The sequence below is a fragment of the Tachyglossus aculeatus genome, chromosome 13 (assembly GCF_015852505.1).
Source record: "Tachyglossus aculeatus isolate mTacAcu1 chromosome 13, mTacAcu1.pri, whole genome shotgun sequence".
NCBI lineage: Eukaryota > Metazoa > Chordata > Mammalia > Monotremata > Tachyglossidae > Tachyglossus > Tachyglossus aculeatus.
In genome coordinates, this window is record NC_052078.1 from 2,404,144 (window position 1) to 2,422,308 (window position 18,165).

At 50.0% G+C, this 18,165-nt stretch overlaps 1 protein-coding gene across 1 annotated transcript in view; it reads left to right on the forward strand.

Moving 5' to 3' along the window:
- Positions 1–779: 779 nt before the first annotated feature.
- Positions 780–18,165, forward strand: part of NBEAL2 (neurobeachin like 2) — a 128,856-nt gene continuing 111,470 nt past the window's right edge. The window contains 4 exon segments of the mRNA XM_038755708.1: positions 780–856; positions 5,677–5,765; positions 11,754–11,939; positions 18,021–18,102. Coding sequence (XP_038611636.1) covers positions 827–856; positions 5,677–5,765; positions 11,754–11,939; positions 18,021–18,102 — 387 coding nt within the window. The 5' untranslated portion in view covers positions 780–826.

Genomic DNA, 18,165 nt, shown 5'->3' on the forward strand with positions numbered 1-18,165 from the left:
AGGCCTGGAGAAGTGAAGTGACTCTCCCAGTCACCCAGCCGATAATAATCATAATGATGACGGCATTTGTTAAGCGCTTACTATGTGCAAAGCACCGTTCTAAGCGCTGGGGAGGTTACAATGTGATCAGGTTGTCCCACGGGGGGTGCTCCCAGTCGTCACCCCCATTTTCCAGACGAGGGAACTGAGGCCTGGCAAAGTGAAGTGACTCGCCCAAAGTCACCCAGCCGATAATAATCATAATGATGATGGCATTTGTTAAGCGCTTACTCTGTGCAAAGCACCATTCTAAGCGCTGGGGAGGTTACAGGGTGATTACGTTGTCCCATGGGGGGGCTCCCAGTCTTCACCCCCATTTTCCGGATGAGGGAACTGAGGCCTGGCAAAGTGAAGTGACTCACCCAAAGTCACCCAGCCGATAATAATCATAATGACGATGGCATTTGTTAAGCGCTTACTACGTGCCAAGAACTGTTCTAAGCGCTGGGGAGGCTCCAAGGTGAGCGGCCGAGCGGGGATTCGAACTCTTTCCCCCGAGCCACGCTGGGCTCCCGAGGGGGGCAGGGGCCGGAGGGGAGCCGGTGCCCCCCGCCCCCGTCGGGCCTGCGGTCTCCGGGCCCCGCAGGAAGTGGCGCCTCTCACAGCCACAGTGAGTCGGCGTTTCCTGCCCACCCCCAGCCGGGGGGCCGGGGGAAGGATGGAGGTTGGGGGGGCCGGGCGGGCGGGGGCGACTTGGGGGCCGCTTCCCTTCCACGCCAACCGCCGCTCCCCGGCCCGCGGCCTACGCCAGGGCAGCGTCCGGGACGCCGCCGGTGCCCGCCGACCCATGGAGGAGCCCCGGGGGCCCGGGGGGCAGGTAATAATCATCATAACGGTGGTATTTGTTAAGCGCTTACTATGTGCCAAGCACTGCTCTAAGCGCCGGGGAGGGTACAAGGCGATCAGGTTGTCCCGCTCGGGGCTCCCAGTCTTCATCCCCACTTTCCAGATGAGGTCACTGAGGCCCAGAGAAGTGAAGTGGCTTGCCCAAGATCCCACAGCTGACAAGGGGCGGCGTGGGGATTCGAACCCAGGGCCTCTGACTCCCAAGCCCGCGCTCTTTCCACCGAGCCACGCTGCTTCCGTAACCATCAATCAATCAATCGTATTTATTGAGCGCTTACTGTCTGCAGGGCACTGACTGTCTCTATATGTTGCCGACTTGTCAATCAGTCAATCAATCGTATTTATTGAGCGCTTACTCTCCGCAGAGCACTGACCGTCTCTATATGTTGCCGACTTGTCAATCAATCAATCAATCAATCGTATTTATTGAGCGCTTACTGTCTGCAGAGCACTGACCGTCTCTATATGTTGCCGACTTGTCAATCAATCGTATTTATTGAGCGCTTACTGTCTGCAGGGCACTGACCGTCTCTATATGTTGCCGACTTGTCAATCAATCAGTCGTATTTATTGAGCGCTTACTGTCTGCAGAGCACTGACCGTCTCTATATGTTGCTGACTTGTCAATCAGTCAATCAATCGTATTTATTGAGCGCTTACTCTCCGCAGAGCACTGACCGTCTCTATATGTTGCCGACTTGTCAATCAATCAATCAGTCGTATTTATTGAGCGCTTACTGTCTGCAGAGCACTGACCGTCTGTATATGTTGCCGACGTCAGTCAATCAATCAGTCGTATTTATTGAGCGCTTACTGTCTGCAGGGCACTGACCGTCTCTATATGTTGCCGACTTGTCAATCAATCAATCAGTCAGTCGTATTTATTGAGCGCTTACTGTCTGCAGAGCACTGACCGTCTCTATATGTTGCCGACTTGTCAATCAATCAATAATCGTATTTATTGAGCACTTACTTTCTGCAGAGCACTGGACTATATGTATACAGTTGGAGGAGCAGCGTGGCTCAGTGGAGAAGAGCACGGGCTTTGGAGTCAGAGGTCATGGGTTCGAATCCCGGCTCCGCCACATGTCAGCTGTGTGACCTTGGGCAAGTCACTTAACTTCTCTGAGCCTCAGTTACCTCATCTGTAAAATGGGGATTAAGACTGTGAGCCCATGTGGGACAACTTGATCACCTTGTATCCACCCCCAGCGCTTAGACCAGTGCTCTGCATATAGTAAGCGCTTAACAAATGCCATTATTATTATTATTATATAGTATATATGTATATATATATATACCTGTATATGTGTTTGTACATATTTATTACTCTATTTATTTGTTTCACTTGATATAGTATATATGTATATATACCTGTATATATATATATATACCTGTATATATGTTTGTACGTATTTATTACTCTATTGATTTATTTATTTCACTTGTACGTATCTATTCTATTTATTTTATTTGGTTAACATGTTTGGTTTTGTCGTCCGTCTCCCCCTTCTAGACTGTGAGCCCGCTGTCGGGTAGGGCCCGTCTCTAGATGCTGCCGACTTGGCCTTCCCAAGCGCTTAGTCCAGTGCTCTGCACACAGGAAGCGCTCAATAAATACGATTGAATGAATGAATGAATGAATGAGTATTTATTACTCTATTTTACTTGTCCATATTTACTATTCTATTTATTTTATTTTGTTAATATGTTTGGTTTTGTTGCCCATCTCCCCCGTCTAGACTGTGAGCCCGCTGTCGGGTAGGGCCCGTCTATAGATGCTGCCGACTTGGACTTCCCAAGCGCTTAGTCCAGTGCTCTGCACACAGGAAGCGCTCAATAAATACGATTGAATGAATGAATGAATGAGTATTTATTACTCTATTTTACTTGTCCATGTATACTATTCTATTTATTTTATTTTGTTAATATGTTTGGTTTTGTTGCCTGTCTCCCCCTTCTAGACTGTGAGCCCGCCGTCGGGTAGGGCCCGTCTCTAGATGCTGCCGACTTGGACTTCCCAAGCGCTTAGTCCAGTGCTGTGCACACAGGAAGCGCTCAATAAATACAATAGAATGAATGAATGAATGAATGAATGAACTTCTAGGCTGTGAGCCCACTGTTGGGTAGGGCCCGTCTCTAGATGCTGCCAACTTGGAGTTCCCAAGTGCTTAGTCCAGTGCTCTGCACACAGGAAGCGCTCAATAAATATGATTGATTAATTAATTGATTGATTGATTGATACTAAGCGCTTGGGAAGTCCAGGTTGGCAACATCTAGAGCCGGTCCCTACCCGACAGCGGGCTCACAGTCTAGAAGGGGGAGACAGACAACAAAACCAAACATGTTAACCAAATAAAATAAATAGAATAGATATGTACAAGTGAAATAAATAGAGTAATAAATACGTACAAACATATATACAGGTATAGACACGTATATACTGTATCAAGTGAAATAAATAAATAAATAGAGTAATAAATACGGGGGGCAGCGGCAGGCGAGGACGCGGCGCCCACCGACCCTCGGGGCCAACTGGGTGTCCGGGCCGGGGCTCGGTGGAAAGTCTTTTGGCAGTCACAGTCTTCTAGAGAAGTGAAGTGACTCGCCCAAGGTCACACAGCTGATAATAATCATAATGACGATGGCAGCTGGGTGACTTGGGGCGAGTCACTTCGCTTCCCCGGGCCTCAGTTCCCTCATCTGGAAAATGGGGATGAAGCCTGGGAGCCCCCCGGGGGACAGCCTGATCACCTTGGAACCTCCCCGGCGCTTAGAACGGTGCTTTGCACGTAGTAAGCGCTTAACAAGTACCATCATTATTATTGTTATTATTATTATTATTTGTTAAGCGCTTACTACATGCAAAGCACCGTTGTAAGCGCTGGGGAGGTTACAAGGTGATCAGGTTGTCCCATGGGGGGCTCACAGTCTCTAGACTACACATAATATATAGATATAGATAGATATAAGATATCTGTATATATATATATATATATCTACATACATCTATATTGACATATCTATATAGATGTATATATCTATATAGATATATCTATAGAGTCTAGACTCTATATATCTTCTAGACTGTAAGCCTGCTGTCGGGTAGGGACCGTCTCTATACGTCGCCAACTTGGACTTCCCAGGCGCTTAGTCCAGTGCTCTGCACACAGGAAGCGCTCAATAAATACGATTGAATGAATGAATGAATGAATATAGATACACACAGGAAGCGCTCAATAAATACGATTGAATGAATGAATGAATGAATGAATGACTATAGATACACACAGGAAGCGCTCAATAAATACGATTGAATGAATGAATATAGAGTCCAGACTATACATCTTCTGGACTGTGAGCCCACTGTCGGGTAGGGACCGTCTCTGTATGTCGCCAACTTGGACTTCCCAAGCGCTTAGTCCAGTGCTCTGCTCACAGGAAGCGCTCAATAAATACGATTGAATGAATGAATGAATATAGAGTCTAGACTCTATATATCTTCTAGACTGTGAACCCGCTGTTAGGTAGGGACCGTCTCTAGATGTCCCCAACTTGGACTTCCCAGGCGCTTAGTACAGTGCTCTGCACACAGGAAGCGCACAATAAATACGATTGAATGAATGAATGAACTTCTAGCCTGTGAGCCCACTGTTGGGTGGGGACCGTCTCTATATGTTGCCAACTTGGACTTCCCAAACGCTTAGTCCAGTGCTCTGCACGCAGGAAGCGCTCAATAAGTACGACTGAATGAATGAATGAATAAATACAATGAAAGGAAATGTAGCTTTAATTCTATTTGTTCTGATGATTTTGACACCCGTCCACGTGTTTGGTTTCGTCGTCCGTCTCCCCCTTCCAGACCGTGAGCCCGTTGTCGGGTAGGGACCGTCTCTATCTGTTGCCCACTTGGACTTCCCAAGCGTTTAGTACAGTGCTCTGAACACAGCAAGCGTTCAGTAAATACAGTGAAATAAAATATAGCTTTAATTCTATTTGTTCTGATGATTTTGACACCCGTCCACGTGTTTGGTTTCGTCGTCCGTCTCCCCCTTCCAGACCGTGAGCCCGTTGTCGGGTAGGGACCGGCTCTAGATGTTGCCCACTTCGACTTCCCAAGCGTTTAGTACAGTGCTCTGCACACAGCAAGTGTTCAATAAGTACAATGAAATGACGTATAGCTTTAATTCTATTTGTTCTGACGATCTGACACCCATCCACGTGTTTTGTTTTGTCGTCCATCTCCCCCTTCTAGACCGTGAGCCCGTTTTCGGGTAGGGACCGTCTCTAGATGTCGCCGACTTGTCCTTCCCAAGCGCTCACTACAGTGCTCTGCACACAGTAAACGCTCAATAAATCCGATTGAATGAATAAATACGATGATATGAAATGAAATATAACTTTAATTCTATTTGTCCTGACGATTTGGACACCCGTCCATGTGTTTGGTTTGGTCGCCCGTCTCCCCCTCCTAGGCCGTGAGCCCGTTGTCGGGTAGGGGCCATCTCTAGATGTTGGCGACTTGTCCTTCCCGAGCGCTTAGTACAGTGCACACAGTAAGCACTCAGTAAATACGCGATTGAATGAATGAATAATAATAATAACGGCATTTATTAAGCGCTTACCACGCGCCAAGCACCATTCTAAGCGCCGGGGAGGTAGCAAGGTGATCCGGTTGAACCGCGGGGGGCTCACAGGCTTCATCCCCATTTGACAGATGAGGAAACTGAGGCACGGAGAAGCTAATGAGCGAACGAACCCCCCCTAACTGGCGTCCCCTTCTCCCCGCAGAAGGACCTGGGCTACCTGCAGCAGTGGCTAGAAGCCTTCGTGGCCAACTTCGAGAAAGTCATCGCCGTCCAGTCTCTGGAGCCGCGCCGGTGAGCCCACCCCCGGGGGCCGCGGGCGGGCAAGGGAGGTCAGCCAAGCGCTTAGTACAGTGCTCTGCACACAGGAAGCGCTCAATAAATACGATGGAATGAATGAATGACGCCCGTCTCCATGTTCCGTTCTGTCCCCCCCTTCTAGACCATGAGCCCGCCATCGGGTAGGGACCGTCCCTAGATGTCGCCGACTTGTACATCCCAAGCGCTCAGTACAGTGCTCTGCCCACAGGAAGCGCTCAATAAATACGATGGAATGAATGAATGAATGACACCCATCTCCATGTTCCGTTCTGTCCCCCCCTTCTAGACCGTGAGCCCGCCATCGGGTAGGGACCGTCCCTAGATGTCGCCGACTTGTACATCCCAAGCGCTCAGTACAGTGCTCTGCCCACAGGAAGCGCTCAATAAATACGATGGAATGAATGAATGAATGACACCCATCTCCATGTTCCGTTCTGTCCCCCCTTCTAGACCGTGAGCCCGTCATCGGGTAGGGACCGTCCCTAGATGTCGCCGACTTGTACATCCCAAGCGCTTAGTACAGTGCTCTGCACACAGGAAGCGCTCAATAAATAGGATTGAATGAATGAATGACACCCATCTCCATGTTCCATTCTGTTGTCCGTCTCCCCCTTCTAGACCGTGAGCCCGCCGTCGGGTAGGGACCGTCCCTAGATGTTGCCAACTTGTACATCCCAAGCGCTTAGTACAGTGCTCTGCGCACAGGAAGCGCTCAATAAATACGATGGAATGAATGAATGACACCCATCTCCATGTTCCATTCTGTTGTCCGTCTCCCCCTTCTAGACCGTGAGCCCGCCGTCGGGTAGGGACCGTCCCTAGATGTTGCCCACTTGTACATCCCAAGCGCTTAGTACAGTGCTCTGCGCACAGGAAGCGCTCAATAAATACGATGGAATGAATGAATGACGCCCGTCTCCATGTTCCGTTCTGTCCCCCCCTTCTAGACCGTGAGCCCGTCATCGGGTAGGGACCGTCTCTAGATGTCGCCGGCTTGTAATTCCCAAGCGCTTAGTACAGTGCTCTGCACACAGGAAGCGCTCAATAAATACGATGGAATGAATGAATGAATGACACCCATCTCCATGTTTCGTTCTGTCGTCCGTCTCCCCCTTCTAGACCGTGAGCCCGCCGTCGGGTAGGGACCGTCCCTAGATGTTGCCGACTTGTACATCCCAAGCGCTTAGTACAGTGCTCTGCCCACAGGAAGTGCTCAATAAATACGATGGAATGAATGATTGACACCCATCTCCATGTTCCGTTTTGTCGTCCGTCTCCCCCTTCTAGACCGCCGTCGGGTAGGGACCGTCTCTAGATGTTGCCGACTTGTCCATCCCAAGCGCTTAGTCCAGTGCTCTGCACACAGGAAGCGCTCAATAAATACGATGGAATGAATAAAGGCGGTTGAATGAATGGAGACCCCGGGCTCCTTGTGGGCAGGGAAAGTATGTCTTTAATAATGATAATTCTGGTCTTTGTTAGGCGCTTACTATGTGCCAAGCACCGTTCTAAGCACTGGGGGAGATACAAGGTAATGAGGTTGTCCCACGGGGGGGCTCACAGTCTTCATCCCCATTTGACAGATGTGGGAACTGAGGCACAATAATAATAATAATGATGGTATTTGTTAAGCGCTTATTATGTGCCATTTCATTCATTCATTCAATCGGATTTATTGAGCACTTACTATGTGCCAAGCACTGTTCTAAGCACTGGGGGGAGATACAAGGTGATGAGGTTGTCCCCCGTGGGGCTCACAGTCTTCATCCCCATTTTCCAGATGAGGGAACTGAGGCACAGTAATAATAATAATGGTATTTGTTAAGCGCTTACTATGTGCCAAGCACTGTTCTAAGTGCTGAGGTAGATACAAGGTAATCAGATTGTCCCACAAGGGGCTCACAGGCTTCATCCCCATTTGACAGATGAGGGAACTGAGGCACAGTAATAATAATAATGGTATTTGTTAAGCGGTTATTATGTGCCAAGCACTGTTCTAAGCGCTGAGGTAGATACAAGGTAATCAGATTGTCCCACAAGGGGCTCACAGGCTTCATCCCCATTTGACAGATGAGGGAACTGAGGCACAGTAATAATAATAATGGTATTTGTTAAGCGCTTATTATGTGCCAAGCACTGTTCTAAGCGCTGAGGTAGATACAAGGTGATCAGGTTGTCCCCCGTGGGGCTCACAGGCTTCATCCCCATTTGACAGATGAGGGAACTGAGGCACAGTAATAATAATAATGGTATTTGTTAAGCGCTTATTATGTGCCAAGCACTGTTCTAAGCGCTGAGGTAGATACAAGGTAATCAGATTGTCCCACAAGGGGCTCACAGGCTTCATCCCCATTTGACAGATGAGGGAACTGAGGCACAGTAATAATAATAATGGTATTTGTTAAGCGCTTATTATGTGCCAAGCACTGTTCTAAGCGCTGAGGTAGATACAAGGTGATCAGGTTGTCCCCCGTGGGGCTCACAGGCTTCATCCCCATTTGACAGATGAGGGAACTGAGGCACAGTAATAATAATAATGGTATTTGTTAAGCGCTTACTATGTGCCAAGCACTGTTCTAAGTGCTGAGGTAGATACAAGGTAATCAGATTGTCCCACAAGGGGCTCACAGGCTTCATCCCCATTTGACAGATGAGGGAACTGAGGCACAATAATAATAATAATGGTATTTGTTAAGCGCTTACTATGTGCCAAGCACTGTTCTAAATGCTGAGGTAGATACAAGGTAATCAGATTGTCCCACAAGGGGCTCACAGGCTTCATCCCCATTTGACAGATGAGGGAACTGAGGCACAGTAATAATAATAATGGTATTTGTTAAGCGCTTACTATGTGCCAAGCACTGTTCTAAGTGCTGAGGTAGATACAAGGTAATCAGATTGTCCCACAAGGGGCTCACAGGCTTCATCCCCATTTGACAGATGAGGGAACTGAGGCACAGTAATAATAATAATGGTATTTGTTAAGCGCTTACTATGTGCCAAGCACTGTTCTAAGTGCTGAGGTAGATACAAGGTAATCAGATTGTCCCACAAGGGGCTCACAGGCTTCATCCCCATTTGACAGATGAGGGAACTGAGGCACAGTAATAATAATAATGGTATTTGTTAAGTGCTTACTATGTGCCAAGCACTGTTCTAAGTGCTGAGGTAGATACAAGGTAATCAGATTGTCCCACAAGGGGCTCACAGGCTTCATCCCCATTTGACAGATGAGGGAACTGAGGCACAGTAATAATAATAATGGTATTTGTTAAGCGCTTATTATGTGCCAAGCACTGTTCTAAGCGCTGAGGTAGATACAAGGTAATCAGATTGTCCCACAAGGGGCTCACAGGCTTCATCCCCATTTGACAGAGGAGGGAACTGAGGCACAGTAATAATAATAATGGTATTTGTTAAGCGCTTATTATGTGCCAAGCACTGTTCTAAGCGCTGAGGTAGATACAAGGTAATCAGATTGTCCCACAAGGGGCTCACAGGCTTCATCCCCATTTGACAGATGAGGGAACTGAGGCACAGTAATAATAATAATGGTATTTGTTAAGCGCTTATTATGTGCCAAGCACTGTTCTAAGCGCTGAGGTAGATACAAGGTAATCAGATTGTCCCACAAGGGGCTCACAGGCTTCATCCCCATTTGACAGAGGAGGGAACTGAGGCACAGTAATAATAATAATGGTATTTGTTAAGTGCTTATTATGTGCCAAGCACTGTTCTAAGCGCTGAGGTAGATACAAGGTAATCAGATTGTCCCACAAGGGGCTCACAGGCTTCATCCCCATTTTACAGATGAGGGAACTGAGGCACAATAATAATAATAATAATAATGGTATTTGTTAAGCGCTTATTATGTGCCAAGCACTGTTCTAAGCGCCGGGGGAGATGCAAGATGATCAGATTGTCCCACATGGGGCTCACAGGCTTCATCCCCATTTGACAGATGAGGGAACTGAGGCACAATAATAGTAATAATAATGATGGTATTTGTTAAGCGCTTATTATGTGCCAAGCACTGTTCTAAGCGCTGGGGGAGATACAAGGTAATCAGGTTGTCCCACATGGGGCTCAGAGGCTTCATCCCCATTTTACAGATGAGGGAACTGAGGCACAATAATCAAATTAATGAAGGTATTTGTTAAGCGCTTATTATGTCCCAAACACTGTTCTAAGCGCTGGAAGGTGTGGGGGCGGGGGTACAAGGTGATCAGGTTGTCCCACGGGGGGCTCACGGTCCTCATCCCCATTTGACAGATGAGGGAACTGAGGCCCAGAGACGTGGTTCAGTGGAAAGAGCGCGGGCTTGGGAGTCGGAGGTCGTGGGTTCGAATCCCGGCTCCGCCACTTGTCAGCTGGGTGACTTTGGGCGAGTCACTTCCCTTCTCCGGGCCTTAGTTTCCTCATCTGTCAAATGGGGGTGAAGACTGGGAGCCCCCCGGGGGGACAACCTGATCACCTTGTTATCTCCCCCCAGCGCTTAGAGCAGCGCTTCGCACATAGTAAGTAAGCGTCTAACAAATACCATCATCATTATCATGATCATTACCGTACGGTCTCCGGGAGCGGCCGAGCTCCCACTGCGTGCGGAGCGCTGGACTGAGCGCCCCTGGACTTGGCAGTGCGGGGCTGGTTGTGTTGGGAGTAACAATAATTTGTGTTTGCGAAGCGCTTACTATGTGCCAAGCGCTGGGCGTTCTGGAAACCCCGCGGATCCCGAGGGAACGAAGCCTTCCCGCCGGGAGCTTAGAGTTGAGCGGAGGAGGTGATCAATCAATCAATCAATCAATCGTATTTATTGAGCGCTTCCTGTGTGCGGAGCACTGGACTAAGCGCTTGGGAAGTCCAAGTCGGCAACATCTAGAGCCGGTCCCTACCCAACAGCGGGCTCACAGTCTAGAAGGGGGAGACGGACAACAAAACATATTAACAAAATAAAATAAATAGAATAGATAGGTACAAGTAAAATAAATAAGTAAATAGAGTAATAAATATGTATTTATTGTATGTATTTATTGAAGCAGCGTGGATCATCATCATCATCAATCGTATTTATTGAGCGCTTGCTATGTGCAGAGCACTGGACTAAGCGCTTGGGAAGTACAAATTGGCAACACGTAGAGACAGTCCCTACCCAACAGTGGGATCAGTGGAAAGAGCCCGGGCTTTGGTGTCAGAGGTCATGGGTTCGAATCCCGCCCCTGCCAATTGTCAGCTGTGTGACTGTGGGCCAGTCACTTCACTTCTCTGGGCCTCAGTTCCCTCATCTGGAAAATGGGGATGAAGACTGGGAGCCCCCCCCATGGGACAACCTGATCCCCTTGTGTCCCCCCCCCACCGCTTAGAGCAGTGCTTTGCACATAGTAAGCGCTTAACAAATGTCATCATTATTATTAGTATTATTATGGATGTATTGTGTGTATGTATGTAATAATAATAATAATAATGATGATGGCATTTATTAAGCCCTTACTATGTGCCAAGCGCTGGGGAGGCTACAAGGGGATCAGGTTGTCCCACGGGGGGGCTCACGGTCTTCATCCCCATTTTCCAGATGAGGGAACTGAGGCCCAGATAATGATGATGATGGCATTTATTAAGCGCTTACTATGTGCAAAGCACCGTTCTAAGCACTGGGGATGTTACAAGGTGATCAGGTTGTCCCACGTGGGGCTCACAGTCTCAATCCCCATTTTACAGATGAGGGAACTGAGGCCCGGAGAAGTGAAGTGACTTGACCAAGGTCACACAGCAGACATGCGGCGGAGCCGGGATTCGAACCCCTGACCTCTGACTCCAAAGCCCGGGCTCTTTCCACTGACCACGCTGCTTCCCTGTATTTATTGTACGGAGACGTATCCATCCCCCCACCCCGTCCCCGGGCCCAGGAGAGCGGCGGGCTCCCGGGTCCGCCGTTGAGTCTGCCCACCCTCCCTCTCGCTGCAGGCCGGAAGAAGCGGTGTCGGAGATCCCCAGCCTGCCCCGGGATCTGCTCCAGGTCCTGAGCCGACAGCTGAGCGTCTGCGTGGAGTGTCTGCGACGCCACCGGCCCGACGGGGACGGGGACGGGGCCACCCGGGCCGGCCCGGCCCGGGCCTTGCTCCTGGTCAAGTTCTTCATCGTCATCTGCAGGTAGACTGGACGCCCCCCGGGGCGGGCTCGCACCCCGCATCGGACCTTCCCGCCCCCCGCCACCTCCTGAGGTCTCCCCGAGCCCCGAGGGCTCAGTGACAATAATAATAATAATAACGATGGTATTTGGTAAGCGCTTACTATGTGCCGAGCACTGTACTAAGCGCCGGGGCAGATGCCGGGTCATCGGGTTGGACCCCGTGGGGCTCCCGGTCTTCATCCCCATTTTCCAGATGAGGGAACTGAGGCCCAGAGAAGAATAATAGTAATGATGATGGTCTTTGGTAAGCGCTTAGTCCAGTGCTCTGCACACAGTCAGCGCTCAATAAATACGATTGAATGCATGAATGAATGAATGAACTAAGCACCGGGGGAGATGCAGGGTCATCAGGTTGTCCCCCGTGGGGCTCCCAGGCTTCATCCCCATTTTCCAGATGAGGGAACTGAGGCCCAGAGAAGAATAATAGTGATGATGATGGTCTTTGGTAAGCGCTTACTATGTGCCGAGCACTGTACTAAGCGCCGGGGCAGATGCCGGGTCATCAGGTTGGACCCCGTGGGGCTGCCGGTCTTCATCCCCATTTTCCAGATGAGGGAACTGAGGCCCAGAGAAGAATAATAGTAATGATGATGGTCTTTGGTAAGCGCTTAGTCCAGTGCTCTGCACACAGTCAGCGCTCAATAAATACGATTGAATGCATGAATGAATGAATGTACTAAGCGCCGGAGGAGATGCAGGGTCATCAGGTTGGCCCCCGTGGGGCTCCCAGGCTTCATCCCCATTTTCCAGATGAGGGAACTGAGGCCCAGAGAAGAATAATAGTGATGATGATGGTCTTTGGTAAGCGCTTACTATGTGCCGAGCACTGTACTAAGCGCCGGGGCAGATGCCGGGTCATCGGGTTGGCCCCCGTGGGGCTCCCGGTCTTCATCCCCATTTTCCAGATGAGGGAACTGAGGCCCAGAGAAGAATAATAGTGATGATGATGGTCTTTGGTAAGCGCTTAGTCCAGTGCTCTGCACACAGTCAGCGCTCAATAAATACGATTGAATGCATGAATGAATGAATGTACTAAGCGCCGGAGGAGATGCAGGGTCATCAGGTTGGCCCCCGTGGGGCTCCCAGGCTTCATCCCCATTTTCCAGATGAGGGAACTGAGGCCCAGAGAAGAATAATAGTGATGATGATGGTCTTTGGTAAGCGCTTACTATGTGCCGAGCACTGTACTAAGCGCCGGGGGAGATGCAGGGTCATCAGGTTGTCCCCCGTGGGGCTCCCAGGCTTCATCCCCATTTTCCAGATGAGGGAACTGAGGCCCAGAGAAGAATAATAGTGATGATGATGGTCTTTGGTAAGCGCTTACTATGTGCCGAGCACTGTACTAAGCGCCGGGGGAGATGCAGGGTCATCAGGTTGGCCCCCGTGGGGCTTCCAGTCTTCATTCCCATTTTCCAGATGAGGGAACTGAGGCCCAGAGAAGAATAATAGTGATGATGATGGTCTTTGGTAAGCGCTTAGTCCAGTGCTCTGCACACAGTCAGCGCTCAATAAATACGATTGAATGCATGAATGAATGAATGAACTAAGCACCAGGGGAGATGCAGGGTCATCAGGTTGGCCCCCGTGGGGCTCCCAGGCTTCATCCCCATTTTCCAGATGAGGGAACTGAGGCCCAGAGAAGAATAATAGTGATGATGATGGTCTTTGGTAAGCGCTTACTATGTGCCGAGCACTGTACTAAGCGCCGGGGGAGATGCAGGGTCATCAGGTTGTCCCCCGTGGGGCTCCCAGGCTTCATCCCCATTTTCCAGATGAGGGAACTGAGGCCCAGAGAAGAATAATAGTGATGATGATGGTCTTTGGTAAGCGCTTACTATGTGCCGAGCACTGTACTAAGCGCCGGGGGAGATGCAGGGTCATCAGGTTGTCCCCCGTGGGGCTCCCAGGCTTCATCCCCATTTTCCAGATGAGGGAACTGAGGCCCAGAGATTAATAATAGTAATGATGGTGGTATTTGTTAAGGGCTTACTATGTGCCGAGCACTGTACTAAGCGCCGGGGGAGATGCAGGGTCATCAGGTTGGCCCCCGTGGGGCTCCCAGTCTTCATCCCCATTTTCCAGATGAGGGAACTGAGGCCCAGAGAAGAATAATAGTGATAATGATGGTCTTTGGTAAGCGCTTACTATGTGCCGAGCACTGTACTACTTCCCAAGTGCTTAGTCCAGTGCTCTGCACACAGTCAGCGCTCAATAAATACGATTGAATGCATGAATGAATGAATGAACTAAGCACCAGGGGAGATGCAGGGTCATCAGGTTGGCCCCCGTGGGGCTCCCAGGCTTCATCCCCATTTTCCAGATGAGGGAACTGAGGCCCAGAGAAGAATAATAGTGATGATGATGGTCTTTGGTAAGCGCTTACTATGTGCCGAGCACTGTACTAAGCGCCGGGGGAGATGCAGGGTCATCAGGTTGGCCCCCGTGGGGCTCCCGGTCTTCATCCCCATTTTCCAGATGAGGGAACTGAGGCCCAGAGAAGAATAATAGTGATGATGATGGTCTTTGGTAAGCGCTTAGTCCAGTGCTCTGCACACAGTCAGCGCTCAATAAATACGATTGAATGCATGAATGAATGAATGAACTAAGCACCGGGGGAGATGCAGGGTCATCAGGTTGGCCCCCCGTGGGGCTCCCAGGCTTCATCCCCATTTTCCAGATGAGGGAACTGAGGCCCAGAGAAGAATAATAGTGATGATGATGGTCTTTGGTAAGCGCTTACTATGTGCCGAGCACTGTACTAAGCGCCGGGGCAGATGCCGGGTCATCGGGTTGGCCCCCGTGGGGCTCCCGGTCTTCATCCCCATTTTCCAGATGAGGGAACTGAGGCCCAGAGAAGAATAATAGTGATGATGATGGTCTTTGGTAAGCGCTTAGTCCAGTGCTCTGCACACAGTCAGCGCTCAATAAATACGATTGAATGCATGAATGAATGAATGTACTAAGCGCCGGAGGAGATGCAGGGTCATCAGGTTGGCCCCCGTGGGGCTCCCAGGCTTCATCCCCATTTTCCAGATGAGGGAACTGAGGCCCAGAGAAGAATAATAGTGATGATGATGGTCTTTGGTAAGCGCTTACTATGTGCCGAGCACTGTACTAAGCGCCGGGGGAGATGCAGGGTCATCAGGTTGTCCCCCGTGGGGCTCCCAGGCTTCATCCCCATTTTCCAGATGAGGGAACTGAGGCCCAGAGAAGAATAATAGTGATGATGATGGTCTTTGGTAAGCGCTTACTATGTGCCGAGCACTGTACTAAGCGCCGGGGGAGATGCAGGGTCATCAGGTTGGCCCCCGTGGGGCTTCCAGTCTTCATTCCCATTTTCCAGATGAGGGAACTGAGGCCCAGAGAAGAATAATAGTGATGATGATGGTCTTTGGTAAGCGCTTACTATGTGCCGAGCACTGCACTACTTCCCAAGCGCTTAGTCCAGTGCTCTGCACACAGTCAGCGCTCAATAAATACGATTGAATGCATGAATGAATGAATGTACTAAGCACCGGGGGAGATACAGGGTCATCAGGTTGGCCCCCGTGGGGCTCCCAGGCTTCATCCCCATTTTCCAGATGAGGGAACTGAGGCCCAGAGATTAATAATAGTAATAATGGTGGTATTTGTTAAGCGCTTACTATGTGCCGAGCACTGTACTAAGCGCCGGGGGAGATGCAGGGTCATCAGGTTGGCCCCCGTGGGGCTCCCAGGCTTCATCCCCATTTTCCAGATGAGGGAACTGAGGCCCAGAGAAGAATAATAGTGATAATGATGGTCTTTGGTAAGCGCTTACTATGTGCCGAGCACTGTACTACTTCCCAAGTGCTTAGTCCAGTGCTCTGCACACAGTCAGCGCTCAATAAACACGATTGAATGCATGAATGAATGAATGAACTAAGCACCAGGGGAGATGCAGGGTCATCAGGTTGGCCCCCGTGGGGCTCCCAGGCTTCATCCCCATTTTCCAGATGAGGGAACTGAGGCCCAGAGAAGAATAATAGTGATGATGATGGTATTTGTTAAGGGCTTACTATGTGCCGAGCACTGTACTAAGCGCCGGGGGAGATGCAGGGTCATCAGGTTGGCCCCCGTGGGGCTCCCAGTCTTCATCCCCATTTTCCAGATGAGGGAACTGAGTCCCAGAGGAGAAGAATAATTAATAACAATGGTATTTGGTAAGCGCTTACTATGTGCCAAGCACTGTACTACTTCCCAAGCGCTTAGTCCAGTGCTCTGCACACAGTCAGCGCTCAATAAATACGATTGAATGCATGAATGAATGAATGAATGAATGTACTAAGCACCGGGGGAGATACAGGGTCATCAGTTTGGCCCCCGTGGGGCTCCCAGTCTTCATTCCCATTTTCCAGATGAGGGAACTGAGGCTCAGGGATTAATAATAGTAATAATGATGGTCTTTGTTAAGCGCTTACTATGTGCCGAGCACTGTACTAAGCGCCAGGGGAGATGCAGGGTCATCAGGTTGGCCCCCGGGGGGCTCCCAGTCTTCATCCCCATTTTCCAGATGAGGGAACTGAGGCCCAGAGATTAATAATAGTAATAATGATGGTGTTTGTTAAGCGCTTACTATGTGCCGAGCACTGTACTAAGCGCCGGGGGAGATGCAAGGTCATCAGGTTGGACCCTGTGGGGCTCCCAGGCTTCATCCCCATTTTCCAGATGAGGGAACTGAGGCTCAGGGATTAATAATAGTAATAACGATGGTATTTGTTAAGTGCTTACTATATGCTGAGCACTGTACTGAGCACCGGGGGAGATACAAGGTGATCAGGTTGGCCCCCGTGGGGCTCACAGTCTTGAGGGAACTGAGGCCCAGAGAAGTGAAGTGACTTGCCCAAAGTCACCCAGCTGACAATTGGCAGAGCCGGGATTTGAACCCATGACCTCCGACTCCAAAGCCCGGGCTCTTTCCACCGAGCCACGCTGCTTCACAGCCATGCTGCTTCACTTGTCAGCTGTGTGACTTTGGGCGAGTCACTTCACTTCTCTGGGCCTCAGTTCCCTCATCTGTCGAATGGGGATGAAGACCGTGAGCTCCCCGTGGGACAACCTGATCACCTTGTAACCTCTCCAGCGCTTAGAACAGTGCTTGGCACATAGTAAGCGCTTAATAAATGCAAGAGAAGCAGCGTGGCTCAGTGGAAAGAGCCCGGGCTTTGGAGTCAGAGGCCATGGGTTCAAATCCCGGCTCCGCCACTTGTCAGCTGTGTGACTTTGGACGAGTCACTTCACTTCTCTGGGCCTCAGTCCCCTCATCTGTAAAATGGGGATGAAGACTGGGAGCCCCCTGGGGGACAACCTGATCACCTTGTAACCTCCTCAGCGCTTAGAACAGTGCTTGGCACATAGTAAGCGCTTAATAAATGCAAGAGAAGCAGCGTGGCTCAGTGGAAAGAGCCCGGGCTTTGGAGTCAGAGGTCATGGGTTCAAATCCCGGCTCCGCCAATTGTCAGCTGGGTGACTTTGGGCAAGTCACTTCACTTCTCTGTCTCCCCCTTCTAGACTGTGAGCCCACTGTTGGGTAGGGACCGTCTCTATATCATCATCAATCGTATTTATTGAGCGCTTACTATGTGCAGAGCACTGTACTAAGCGCTTGGGAAGTCCAAATTGGCAACATATAGAGACAGTCCCTACCCAACAGTGGGCTCACAGTCTAAAAGTCTCTATATGTTGCCAACTTGTACTTCCCAAGCGCTTAGTACAGTGCTCTGCTCACAGTAAGCGCTCAATAAATATGATTGATTGAGTGATTCTCTGGGCCTCAGTTTCCTCATCTGCAAAATGGGGATTAAGATTGTGAGCCCCCTGTAGGACAACCTGATCACCTTGTATCCCCCCCAGCGCTTAGAACAGTGCTTGGCACATAGTAAGCGCTTAACAAATACCATCGTTATTATTATTATTATTATTATCCCGGGCCGGCGTGCGGGGTTGCCGGAGCGTGCGGGTGAGTGTGGGGCACGCCCGGCCTTCCGGACCGCTCCCAACTTTTCCCTGCGTCCCTTTTCCAGGAATCTGGAGAACATCCAGGCCGACAAGACTCCCGTGTTCGTACCCCAGGTCATCGCGCTGCTGGAAGTCTGCACCGCCCAGGTGAGTGCGGCGGGCATTTGCTAAGCGCTCACTATGTGCCAAGCACTGTTCTAAGCGCTGGGG